Source organism: Bacillus rossius, chromosome 12 (assembly GCF_032445375.1).
Source record: "Bacillus rossius redtenbacheri isolate Brsri chromosome 12, Brsri_v3, whole genome shotgun sequence".
NCBI lineage: Eukaryota > Metazoa > Arthropoda > Insecta > Phasmatodea > Bacillidae > Bacillus > Bacillus rossius.
Genome location: NC_086339.1, coordinates 9,433,241 through 9,446,303, shown reverse-complemented (window position 1 = coordinate 9,446,303; position 13,063 = coordinate 9,433,241). Strand labels below are relative to the sequence as shown.

At 35.9% G+C, this 13,063-nt stretch overlaps 1 protein-coding gene across 7 annotated transcripts in view; it reads right to left on the bottom strand.

Moving 5' to 3' along the window:
- LOC134537489 (palmitoyltransferase ZDHHC15B) overlaps positions 1 to 11,408 on the bottom strand; it is a 46,052-nt gene extending 34,644 nt beyond the window's left edge. For 4 of the 7 annotated variants that reach the window (XM_063377974.1, XM_063377977.1, XM_063377976.1 and 1 more), the window contains exons 1-5: positions 11,046 to 11,390; positions 8,021 to 8,047; positions 5,757 to 5,851; positions 4,571 to 4,691; positions 2,530 to 2,759 (exon numbers count right to left, since the gene is read on the bottom strand). In XM_063377974.1, coding sequence (XP_063234044.1) covers positions 2,530 to 2,759; positions 4,571 to 4,691; positions 5,757 to 5,851; positions 8,021 to 8,047; positions 11,046 to 11,190 — 618 coding nt within the window. In that variant the 5' untranslated portion in view covers positions 11,191 to 11,390. Of the gene's footprint in view, positions 1 to 2,529; positions 2,760 to 4,570; positions 4,692 to 5,756; positions 5,852 to 8,020; positions 8,048 to 11,045 lie in introns of all 7 variants that reach the window. The other 3 variants (XM_063377975.1, XM_063377979.1, XM_063377978.1) reach the window with 2 other exon arrangements.
- Positions 11,409 to 13,063: the final 1,655 nt, after the last annotated feature.

The following is a 13,063-nucleotide window of genomic DNA, read 5'->3' as shown; positions in this document are numbered from 1 at the left end:
AGTTTTACATTTGGAATGGCTTTCTGATATTTTGTCATAAAATTTCCAAAGATGACTGCGGCCCTTAAACTTGCCACAATTTTCATCCATTACTTATTTAATTACTTCACCACTGTTCTAAAGATGTCAAATGTTACCAACGGTAAAGTCAGCTGCCTCACTAGAGTCACCGAGATAGTGTGATGCGTGCTGCGCACAGAAGTATAATTTATTACTTAACCTACATTTGCACATATGACGTACGCAGCATGGCCTAGCCAGTAGGTTTATTTAAATTAAAACCAATAAGTAACATATATTTCTTCGTTTTTTTCAACAAGATCTGTTCCCCTAAAAACGGAAAAAATACGTAAATATTATTAATTTATTAACTTCACGAAGTTAAAACACACAACGATGATCAGCTTTAATTAAGTTTTGTAAAAGGCAAAAGCATAAACAGTACCTACTTTGATACTGACATAATGTTACGATTCAGTGTTTCGATTCCTTTGTGTCGGCACGCGCGATCTATAATAAATGGTGACATAACTGTAAACACGTATGGCACCGCTAAAATATTTTCATGTCGTGAATGTTGGTTATTCTGTTAACAGAAGACTATCACAGAATGGCGATCTTTGTAAATGTATGGTTGAACAAGGAAATATTTTAACTGTTAACAGAAAATTGTGCGTTGATGGTTGTAAAATTCATTTTTAATACGTGTTATCTATTTTTCAAAACAAATAAACCAACAATTTTTTTTCCCGTGCAACGTGAGAAATGGTCATGAGTAATATGCTGTAAGTAGGCAGAAATAAAAATGTTTGAGCAGATTGTTAAACTATTTCATAAACAAGCAGTTTTTGTAAGGTATTTATCTTTGCAAGCTTAAACAGGTAGGTAGTGGTTCTGAACGTGTAAATATATCATACACGATCTTTGAAAAAAATTTAATGTTCGGCCTAACCTATATTTCATAATAACGTTATGAAATTTGCTTGAGTGAAAGTGCGCGGCATTTTTACGAGTTACATTAATGATAATTGACGAATAAATTTATGTCTAGCAATCAGTTAAACGGTAACCGTCATTTCTTTCTTCGAATTTTTTTTACTTTTGAAATATTTGCCCAAATTTTTCGATTCCAAATTTTAGTTTCGGTTCCGGGTTCAAATAGTTGAGGAATCGAATCGAAGTTGAATTTATCGGGTACCCGCACATCCCTAGTATTCATCTTTTTCCTCCTTTATTGAAGTTTCTCTATGATGTACAGAGTTACCCACAATGGTATGTGTATACCCAAAAAAATTTTTAATTTAATCTTCCCCATTGCAATTAAAAAAAACTTTAAAAAAAAACTTATATAAATAAATGCAAAATACCAGTGTCTCAAGTTTGAAATATGAAATAAAATAAATAACTTGAATTAAATCAGTTCAAAATTTTTAAAAGTTTTAGTTTATCATGTTTATCTAGTGGGAAATTTTGCACTGTTTCCTTCTGTCTTCTGCCAATGTTTGGTGATCCCTTACAACTTCACCCCAGAGCAGCATACTACTAGTCTAGTAGACAACTGCATGATTTGGCAGCCGAGCAGTGATTAAAGTTCCATGTTGGTTACTCAAACTGATATCACCAGTTCATTGGCTGCTGATTTTGTGGATATTCTTGATTAAGTTTCACGTAATTTGGGCCTTTGTTCAGTCTGGATTCGGGATTGACTCAGGACCCTCTAGACCAAGACGGCTGAAATGTGATCTATCGCATGCTTATCAAGAAAAGCATTGGAAGGTTATCCGCTAAATTTTCAGTCCTAATTACACAAGTTTAATACTTTCCTGACAATTCCACATGTGACACAGGTGGAACTGTTTCGTTCATGTTACAATATTGTGCTCCACTCATGATTGAAAATTAAAATAAAGCTGGCCTTTAAAAAAAAAATGAAATAAATTAATAATTAACTAAATAAAAAACTCAAATGAACTAAGTAAAGCATGTAATTTTTCCAAATGTAAGGAAACTAAGCATTATATTTAATTATGTTTTATGTTATTTAGGCACAGTTCAAGTTCAAGCAACAGGACACATTAAACCTTAGTAGTAACTGACTGAAAATACAGTTACGATGTCACAGCACATTATCACACACTCCAAAATTACAATGAGTCGAGAATGTCCTGAAACCAACTTGTCGATGAATTGAGTCAAGCTGGATAAATAAGCTAAATGAGCATGGGCATCACGAGAGAACACCAATCAAAATTGAAGCAATAGATAGCGCTGCTCGTTACTGCTCGTGACACAGACAGACACTTTTGCTTTACACACGCAGACAATGAATGGAACAACTTACAAGATCTAAAAAAAAAAATTTGTCTACGTACAAAAGCATATGAGAGAGAGATTTCGATGATGCGTGCAGTGAAGGATACAGACGTTGCACGGACACAGCTAGGCTACAGACTCGCGCCTGTCGAGCGGGCATGCACGAGGAAAAGGGCCACGCACGTTTCGAGCGAGCAAAGCCGGTCGGCAACTCACCCTTACCTTCCAGAAGCTGACGAAGTAGGGCAGGCTGGTGGCAGCGATGAAGACGCAGTAGATCAGCGCGTAGCCAAGGAACAGGATGAAGAACTTGTAGTTGCTGAAGGCGACGCAGTTGTTGACCCAGGGGCAGTGGTGGTCCATCTTGAGCACGCACTCCCCGCACACGCTGCAGTGGTGGGCGCGGTCCGGCTTCACGTGCTGGCACTTGTCGCAGTAGCGCACCCCTGCCAGGCACAGCCCCCGCCTCCCGTCAGGGCACAGTCCTACCACCGCACATGGTCTACTGGCTTGGGGATCGTCCATTAATCACGTGAGGCTCGAAAGGGGGGGGGGGGGGGGGGGTCGAGAAAAATCACGAAATATCACAAGGGGGGAGGGGGGTGTAGAGAGATATCACGTGTATTTATTTTTTCACAGGATTTCTACTAAACCGAAAAGCAGCGACGCGCGACCTTGACTCGCCCCATAGCCAGGCAACAATATCCCCGCCCGCCACAACATGAACCACCCGGCTCGGCTTGCCAGTCGCCAGTATGACTGTGATTTTGGCGTCGAATACATGCGTAAATCACATATAAATTATTTTTATGCCTGTGAGAATAAACCTGCAACCTTAATGTGTGTCTGGACATTTTTATCACTGTGCTTAATTTTACAGAATTAAATTAGATTATACCTATATTTAAAGATAATATTCTGAAATTTTTAAAAATATTTTGTACCAAAAAAATACATGTGATTTATTGGGTGGGGAGGGGGGGGGGGGGTGGTTTGTCTGAAACCTCACCACAAATCACTAGGGGGGAGGGGGGTTAAAAATTTGCTAAAAAAAACATCACGTGATTAATGGACGACCCCTTACTAATACTACCTACTTCAGTACCTACAAGTACAACACACAAATTATTTACGCAAAACCACTAAAAAACAAACACGTTGATCCCATAAATATTAACTTTAAACTCAAAGTCTTAAACACACCACAAGTTTAAAAAAAATTTTCTTGCCCAAATTTAGCATGTGAAATTTTTTTTTTTACAGTACCACTGATATCGCTAAGTTTCACAGCAAATATGATTTCCATCTTACTACTACTGCTCAGAATCACTCCTAAAATACTTCCGCATCCTCCTTTTGATACATTTGCAAAACCAATGGTACGGTACACATTTCTGACTAGTTTCAGAAAACTATTCTTCTAAACACAGATACAGTATGTGAATGCTATATTTTTTCATTAATTCTTACTTTTTTAACAGAATATTTTTAATGCAACAATGCAAAAATCTGTAAAAAAAATTTAAAAATTCACATTGGATTAACTTTACAAAATGTTTGGACAACATACTCCTGTTTGATATACTCATTAATGGACTCAGCTTAATTAATTACAATTGTTTATTCTGTTAACATCACCTCTTAGATTTACAAATTTTTCCATATCCAAAAAAATGCACACCATTATCATCACCATTGGCATGTACATCAATGAAGAAAAAATTAAATAGACCCAGTTCAGAAAAGATAATATAAAACCACAGAATAACACGTGCGTACTACAGAGTTTCGAAGTGCCATTTCCAAGTCAGTTACCTCATAGGAAGAGTGGTCTCTCATAAAGAGTGTACATACATCTTCAGAGTTTTTCAAAGATCCTTTTTCAAGAACTTTTAAAAAAAATTTAGGATTTATATTTATGTTAAATACTTGAAAAAGAGTTCACCTTCTCATTACATGAGCTATATGAGCTACTAGAGCAAGATTTACCGTACACACAATTTTTGAGACGTGTCATTAAGCTTCTTCGCTTCGGTAATAAATAAAACACTACACGATTCCCTAACTCGACGTCCAAATCAGTAATAATCACGGCAAATCTGCAATGCTTAGCAGCATTGTCGGTACGTACCTTTTTGTAATTTCATTCAACAACCTAATTTCTGAATCCATCCATACACAAAAAAAAAGTTTCACAAGCACTCCCAATGTACTCTAGCACCCTGCCACGTCTGAACAACAGAACTGCAGTGTGTACCCTGGGTGATGGTGCGGTTGGTGACAGGCAGGTTCTGGGCGAACCGCTCCAGGATCTCGCGCTGCGTCTCCTCGCTCTCCGCCTGCTCCAGCTTCTCCAGCTCTGCCCTCGGCACCTTGAACTGGAGCACACGCCCCGTCAGCACGCAACCTTGCCACACAAACCTTCACAACCAATCCCTGCCCTGTGGCTGTTGGTGGCAAGCCACGAAATGCATCACATCTCATTTGAAGTTACACTGGGCAACGCAGAGCAGTGGTGAAATGCTGGACTTGCCATTACAGAGATAGTACACATCTTCAAATACTTTGCCTAAATTATTTCATGTTTCTGCGAGTGATTTTAAACAAATTTATATCACCATATTTGATTGTTTGCAAAAAAATGTGCAGAACATTATAAAAAATATGTAACAAATGTGTGTACGTTAGCCTGATTGGTTAGTGTAGAGTGAGCTACAGTTGTGTTACAATCAATCACACTTACCTGATTGGTTAGTGTAGTGTGAGCTACGGTTGTGTCAAAATCAATCACACAGTTACCTGATTGGTTAGTGTAAAGTAAGCTATGGTTGTGTTACAATCAATCACGCTACGGTTGTTTTACAAGCAATCACACAGTTACCTGATTGGTTAGTGTAGAGTGAGCTATGGTTGTGTCACAATCAATCACACAGTTACCTGATTGGTTAGTGTAGAGTGAGCTACGGTTGTTTTACAAGCAATCACACAGTTACCTGATTGGTTAGTGTAGAGTGAGCTACGGTTGTTTTACAAGCAATCACACAGTTACCTGATTGGTTAGTGTAGAGTGAGCTACGGTTGTGTTACAATCAATCACATAGTTACCTGATTGGTTAGTGTAGAGTGAGCTACGGTTGTGTTACAATCAATCACACAGTTACCTGATTGGTTAGTGTAGAGAGAGCTACAGTTGTGTGTTACAATCAATCACACAGTTACCTGATTGGTTAGTGTAGAGTGAGCTACGGTTGTGTTACAATCAATCACACAGTTACCTGATTGGTTAGTGTAGAGTGAGCTACGGTTGTGTTACAATCAATCACACAGTTACCTGATTGGTTAGTGTAAAGTGAGCTACGGTTGTGTTACAATCAATCACACCGTTACCTGATTGGTTAGTGTAGAGTAAGCTACGGTTGTTTTACAAGCAATCACACAGTTACCTGCGGAGGCACCCTGCCGATCTCGGTGAAGATGGTCTGCCAGTACGCCCAGCAGAACACGAAGAACAGCGCGTGGTAGCCCAGCAGGAAGAACACTGCAAGTAAGGAACACTCGCTCAGATCCAGACAGCTGCGCAGTTGCCAAACAAGATGATTCAGCCGGGCATTGAACCCTGAATGGGGACATGTCGTCTCAACTTCATCAGGCAGGTACGAGGGGTGTTTCGAAATTCGGCCACTGCAGCGCTGCGGTCGGCATTCCGCATATGCAGGCTGTATACCTACATCTGTTGGCAAGCCACAGACGCCAATACTGAAACATTTGACCGTGTTCACGTTCGTTTGTGAGTATTTAAAATACCTCCACCAAATTAGAATCCCCCTGACTGTGAAATACGCTCTGTTATTTGTTTTCTTAGTGCTAAAGACGGGACTGCAACTGAAAGTCATTGTCACATCAATGAAGTGTGTGGAGAAAACATTATATTCGATGGAATGGTAGGGAAAAAGAGTTAGATGGCCGCACGGATGTTCTTGATGAATTGTTCAGTTGTTAAACCAGGCGGCAGACTTCTGTGAATTTGTGATTCGAAAGCTGGTTGTACAATACGATAAGTGTGAATATTGATGGAAATTATATAGAAAAGTAGATTAAGGTACAGGCTTTCATGTAAAATTAAAATTGTTAAGAAAAGTCAACATTTATTTTTTAAATTTAAAAATGGTACTTGCTTAAAAAAAATGCCTCTTATTTACAACGGTGACTATTACAGAGAAACTAAACAATGTTTATTTTTATATTAATTCTTTATAAATATAGTCATATATCTCATTTAAAATTTATTGTTTTGTGCCAATATGTTGTAAATGGATGTAACACTCTTTATACTGTCATAAAAAATCCCATAAAAAACCTGACTCTTGCATTAATCAACTAATTTACAATTACGAATTTGTAAAACAAAATAAAAATTAGATGAAAAATAATTACAACTAGTGGACAAAAGAGATAAAGTTTAACAAAGGCTTCTTCTTCTGGGAGCTTTAGGCCCAAATGTGATTGCACAACCCATGGGTCCACACATATCTGTAGAAAAATTTTCCTGACTTTTCAATGACTTTCCAGGACCAAAATTATAAATTTAAATAAAAACATTTTTTTTTTAAATAATTTACTTATTGTACAAATTTCTGAACTAGAGGAATTTCCAAGACTTTATTCTAGATTTTAAAGTAAATTCCCTGACTATACCTGACCAATTTTAACTTCCCTAACTTTCCAGAATGTAGACACCCTGTCATTTATCACCTGTAATCCAACATTTTCAAGTAAGTTATTTTGAATACTTTCATTTCTTTCCCAAGGCTGACAGCACACAACCTACATAACAGTTTAGCTCAATGGTGGTTTAATATTTGCTGACATACACTAAGCTAACCCAGACATTTGTCACATGTGGGGCGCATCTTAACGTATTCCTTCTTTGGTTTCCTTTGTTTAATTCACCATCACTAATGTACCGAGTCATTGTGACTTCTACGTGTTAACTGTGATCGCATGACAGAAGACTCACACATGCTGTCACCGGAAATCAGCCACCATTGGCTCGTGCGTTCCTCTTAGGGATTTTATTTATATTTATTTGTTGTTTTTGTGGAACAACCTGCTAGGGCTACCCTCAACATGGGATGGTGATTTGTAATTTGTTGAATGCTCATTCGTTCAGCATGAGACAGTATCACTACGATGCTACCTATGCTTCCTCTACGCTCTATGTTATGCTGGTTACATGCAGAAACACACAGCCATGTCATGAAAAAACAATTTTTTTCATTCATAACACTATTTATTTCAAAGTTTCAGTCACAGTAACGAGTCTACACACCAAGGTACACTACGTAGTGGTGAGAATCCCCACTGAGCCATTTTACTACCCCTAACCTGCTAAATGGCCTGAAATATCTTGTGCTGTGCAATGTGTCCCCACACTGCTGTAATACCTTTCCCTCCAACAAAGTGGCACCCCCAATACTCTTGGTGGTTAAGTTCTGTCCATTTCACCCTCATACTCTCGTTTCCCTGCCTCCTCCGAGGACCAATCAGGTGGCGACAAACCCTGTATGAAACATTAATGATATTAATGGGAACATTTTCACTGGCATGTTCACTACATCTTAGCTTCTGGCTTGAGACCACAATCGTGAAAATGATGATGTGCCATTCTAAACAACGCCTCTTAAAACTTAAGCGTATGGACACTCACCTTTCTCCACATTGTTCTTTATTGTCACTGCAAATAAAAACAAAAACACAAATTAGCAAGTGACATACACTGTTGCAGCTATAGGATTTTTACAGTTGCAGTGACAAGAATTCCATTACATCTAACAGAAAATTCTGAATTGGAAACAGAAGCACTTAAAAAATAGTTTTGATTTTCAAAGGCGTTTTGAACCTGCTATAACTGCCAGTGTAAATGCTGCATTATATTCTGTGGTTTGACTTGAGAGAAATAAGTTTCCAATAAATATCTGAAATTCAATTCTGATTTGCTAATTTGGAAGTCCTGGCCCAATCAGCCGATGGTCTACACCTACAGTCTGCCAACTTTGATTTAGGATCTGATTGGTTAAATGGTCTACTTTTGAGACGGTAAAAGTTTTGTATCACGTATCCAAATCTATCCCTTGATACTAATAGGATGATCCTGTGATATATAATGCTTGCTTTTTTAATTTAGTACATCGAAAAATCCTGGATACAACAAAAACCATGATGAAACAATGAACATTGATCGTATTAAAAGATCAAATAAAAATCGAAAAATTAATTTATTTTTATTTTTAACATTTTTTGTATTGTAATATATTTATTATGTCCAGGATCTTTTGACGTACCAAATTAAAACAGCAAGCATCATGTATCACACAATCAATAATACAGAATCAAGGAATAAACTTGGATACGTGATACGGAACAATAACTTTTGAGACTGCACTGCTGCAGATCGGCAGGCAGTATCTTATCGAATGAACTGATAAATTTCAATTTCAGCCATTATATATGATGAGAACCAACAAATGCAAACCGGATATGCACCCGTCAGTCAGTTCATTATATTTTATTTGCAAATGATCACAGTGTTTCATAACACTATTTATTAAATTAAAATAATCAATTAACATAAAAGCTATACATGATTTAATACAATTCTTTGGACATACACCATTACAGTTTTGCAATGTTCATCATGGAAAAATCTGCAATGGTGTATGTCAAAAGAATTTTATTAAATCAAAATTCCCATTGAACAAATCATTTAAAGAATACTATACATGACATTGGACCACATTGTTCTCTAAGGAAACTTATCAAAATAATATAAAAACAGTATAAAATTGTCTTGTAAGATATAGGCCTATTTCATGTAATGCTAAAACTATACACCAAGCTTCAAAATGACTGTCAAAATGCCAGCCACTGAATCCAAATAGGAAATTGCCATTCGTAAGACAAGAATTTTCATTGCAGCATGGGAAGCAGTGTACAATTCCTTTGCCGTTAGTAGAAAATGATGTAGTCGTTCACCTACGTCGCGAAAAAAAAAAAGGCATACTCGTAAACAAGAAACAATGGTGAACGCCAGGTATTGTGATGAAAATTAAAAAATTTGATATCTCCTAAAGTGTTTGGAATTTCTTATCTCCGCCGGGTTTAATGAAAATAGGAAGTTAAGGAGCATATAATAAAAGTATTTTCGGATTTTTAACATTTTTTTTTGCAAATACCGCTATACTACATATTTACCATGACTTCAATTTTTAGAAAATACATCTTCCATTGCACCTGCATACAACCTACACAATTCCAAGATAAAAGTTGCCCATCTCGCCTGTAGAGAGGATGCGGTAAATATGTAGTTGAACGGTATTTGCGAAACAAATGTTAAAAATTTGAAAATACTTTTATTGTATGCTCTTCAACTTCCTCTTTTCATTAAAAGCGGCGGAGATCAGAAATTCCAAATACTTTAGGAGATATCGCCATTCTTAGTTTGCTATACAAGACCTGTGTAATCATTCGTCCACCGAAATTTTTATTGCCTTGTGTTTGTGAATGCCTAATTAATGAAAATGGTCGATTAGGTCAGGTCAGTTACATTATAAATACTTTGAAACTAAGCGTACATTAAAAATAATATGAATTAATTTCAATTGTTCTTTAGTTTTAAAGTATTTATAATGTAATTGACCTGACCTAACAAACCGGGACAAAGGATGAACAGTAACTCCTCACGTTAATTTTTTTTGTTACTTATTACTTGCGCAACAATATACTAATAACAAATAAGACTTTAAAATTAGAAACGATAAAAACTCATCTAAGTTGCAGGCGGTAATTAAACACTGTTTTAAACAATAAATAAACTAAATAATCACATATTGGTTCATTTGAATTCTGGCCTATCACGAACAATCACGTGACATCATTATCCAATAAAAAAATAGAAACTCGTAAACAAGAAACAATGGTGAAAGCCACATGAATGCACTGGTATTGTGATGAAATTTAAAAATTCTATATTTTCGGATTTTTAACATTTTTTTTTCGCAAATACCACTGAACAACATATGATGAAATTTAAAAATTCGATACATCCTAAAGTATTTGGAATTTATTACCTCCGCCGCTTTTAATAAAAAGAGGAAGTTGAAGGCATATAATAAAGGTATTTTCGGATTTTTAACATTTTTTTTCGCAAATACCGCTCAACTACATATTTACCAAGGATGCAAAGACATCACATGTGATGTTAAACCATATAATTTTAAAGCTGGGAGAAGAACATAGCTGCATGGCCGAGGTAAATCCCAATGTAGAAGGACCTTTACAGACAATGATATCACATGAATGTAAGTAAAGAAAATGTCAGAAATTCTCTATAAAAAAAATTGAAATTAAATTCTACAGAAAAAAATGTTTACATAATATTGCAAGTCATCTGAATCATTTCAATTAAAGTAACTTTAAATAAAATAACTCAATAAATACTTCAATTTCATTCGGTATTTATATGTGTTCAAAATATTGTATAAAATAAAAAAATTTTAGGTGTAAACAAAAATTTCGGCATCACATATAACACGTGACCAAATATAAAAACATAAATAAGGCGTGGCACACGTACCAAGAATTTCAGTAGTTAAGACCCAAAGATAATGACACTCCGCAAAAAAAAAAAAAAAAAAAAAAGTTAACAAATACTTAAATAAATCTTAAATACTTACGAAAACAAAGTTGAATTACATAAGCGTAGTAAGACCATACAATAATAGTAACAATAAATAAAACTGGAATCCATTTCACAGCATTGACACATGTCACGCATGGATTGTTTGAACGTCTGCTGTTTTCTGTATGAGAAGCCATCATGCTTGTTTATTTTTCATTATACTAGCATCTTTAACTGTCACTGTAAAAAACACAGAATGTTTACAATAAATTGGGCCAAGCCGCAACCATCAACTGATGGCTTGTACACTTATCTTCCCCATTTTCCACAGATTTCGTGTGAATACAAAAAAATTCAAAGTATATACGTAGAATAGAGAGATAGCACATGAATGTACGAATCATCGAAGAAAATTATTAAGTTTAGCCAACGATGTGAAAAAATAGTTGAATATTCACATAATATTATTTACATCAAAATACTTTATTTTAGAATTATTTGGTAGACATGGGTGAAAATTCGGGCAGTAAATCATATAATATAAAAATACATAAGAATACGAAACCAAAACGGCCAAAAATGAAATTTAATTCATTAATAATACTACATAAAGGAGCTTTTTTTTTAATAGTCAGGTTCAAATATGCTCATCACCCAAAATATTTGGTAAAGTGTAGTGTTTGCATTTTGGAAATAGGTTTAAAGAATACATATTATTAAATGGAAGTGACGATAATAAATGTTGGGGAATATAATGTTTTTTTTTTATTTATCATCATTAAGCGCAAGCCATTATGACAAATCTCTACCTCACAGAAGCATGTCCGTAACCAGATAGTTAACACGAACGCAAATAGTGCAGTGCAAGTATAACAATACTAAGTCACAAATGAATTACAAGTCCAAGATATCAAATAAAATCCGACCGAAAACAACCAGCGTTGGTAACTATATGTTTTATCGTCATAACTCCTATTATAGCAAAGCCCAGTCTTCACCCCGCCAGTACCCAGTACCCGATGGCAGAATGTACCTTAGATTACATCCACACGAGTCAAGTTAATAATTGTGTCCGCAACTAAGTAAGTGCTTCGTGCCATATGTTAAGCACATATATATATGAGTACCATTTTATTTAGTTCCCCTAAGAGTTTTTTAAATCATAATATTAGCAAAATAAAGTGCATCATTAAGTGTGAGTGTGACCCCTTAAGTGTAACTGTTTTGACGAATGCCTTAATACCTTTTGAGGCCCAGGCCAGATTTAATACGTTGAGCTCACAGAGTGTATTTTATAATATATAAATAGTCTGGCTCCATGTAACGGATAGCCCACAAGCGAAGGACAGTCTCAGGTTTAACTGGTATTTTTCAAGTTTAAAATTACCATAGAAATAATGTGCACATATTTAGACCTTCTGTCAGTCATTTCCCAGATTAAAGTGCCCATAAAAACCCGATAACTAAACGTGCGACTATCGACCCATCAACATTGGAGTTGTTGTTCTCGCTGCACTTCCCTGCAATGTCGATATGTTCGTGGCGGGATTGATGAAGTATAATGAACTGTGGGACAGAGCAGCACCAACAGTCGGCGTCAATATTAAAATAAAACTGTAATTTTTTTCTTTGTTCCCCAAGGTTGATTGTGTCCAGCTAAATTTACTGACCTTTTAATTAAATATCTTTCAATAATTCTACTGTCTCCAGACATATGTAAAAATGCTCAATACACCCCTTAGTAGTAATAGTTTTCGAACCTAATAATTTAAAGTACAGTTGTTCTAAGATATGTATTTTTTTAATTATGTGAGCATTTTTGTTGTAGTTTCTTAACATATGCGCCATGAATTAAATATAACTTAAGACTTCAGCTAGGATGATAAGCATAGTGGTCAGTGGCCATTTTATTCTATCAGGCCCGGTCTACAGCAATATCCACCCGACGTAGGATGTGCCAACACCTGAGGACTTCGATTTCCATCACGATTAGAAAATCTGCTTTTGCAGCTTAAATTATATTCAACAATTTCTTTATATCCCCAATGTCTGCCTCAGGAGGCAGACTGCTTT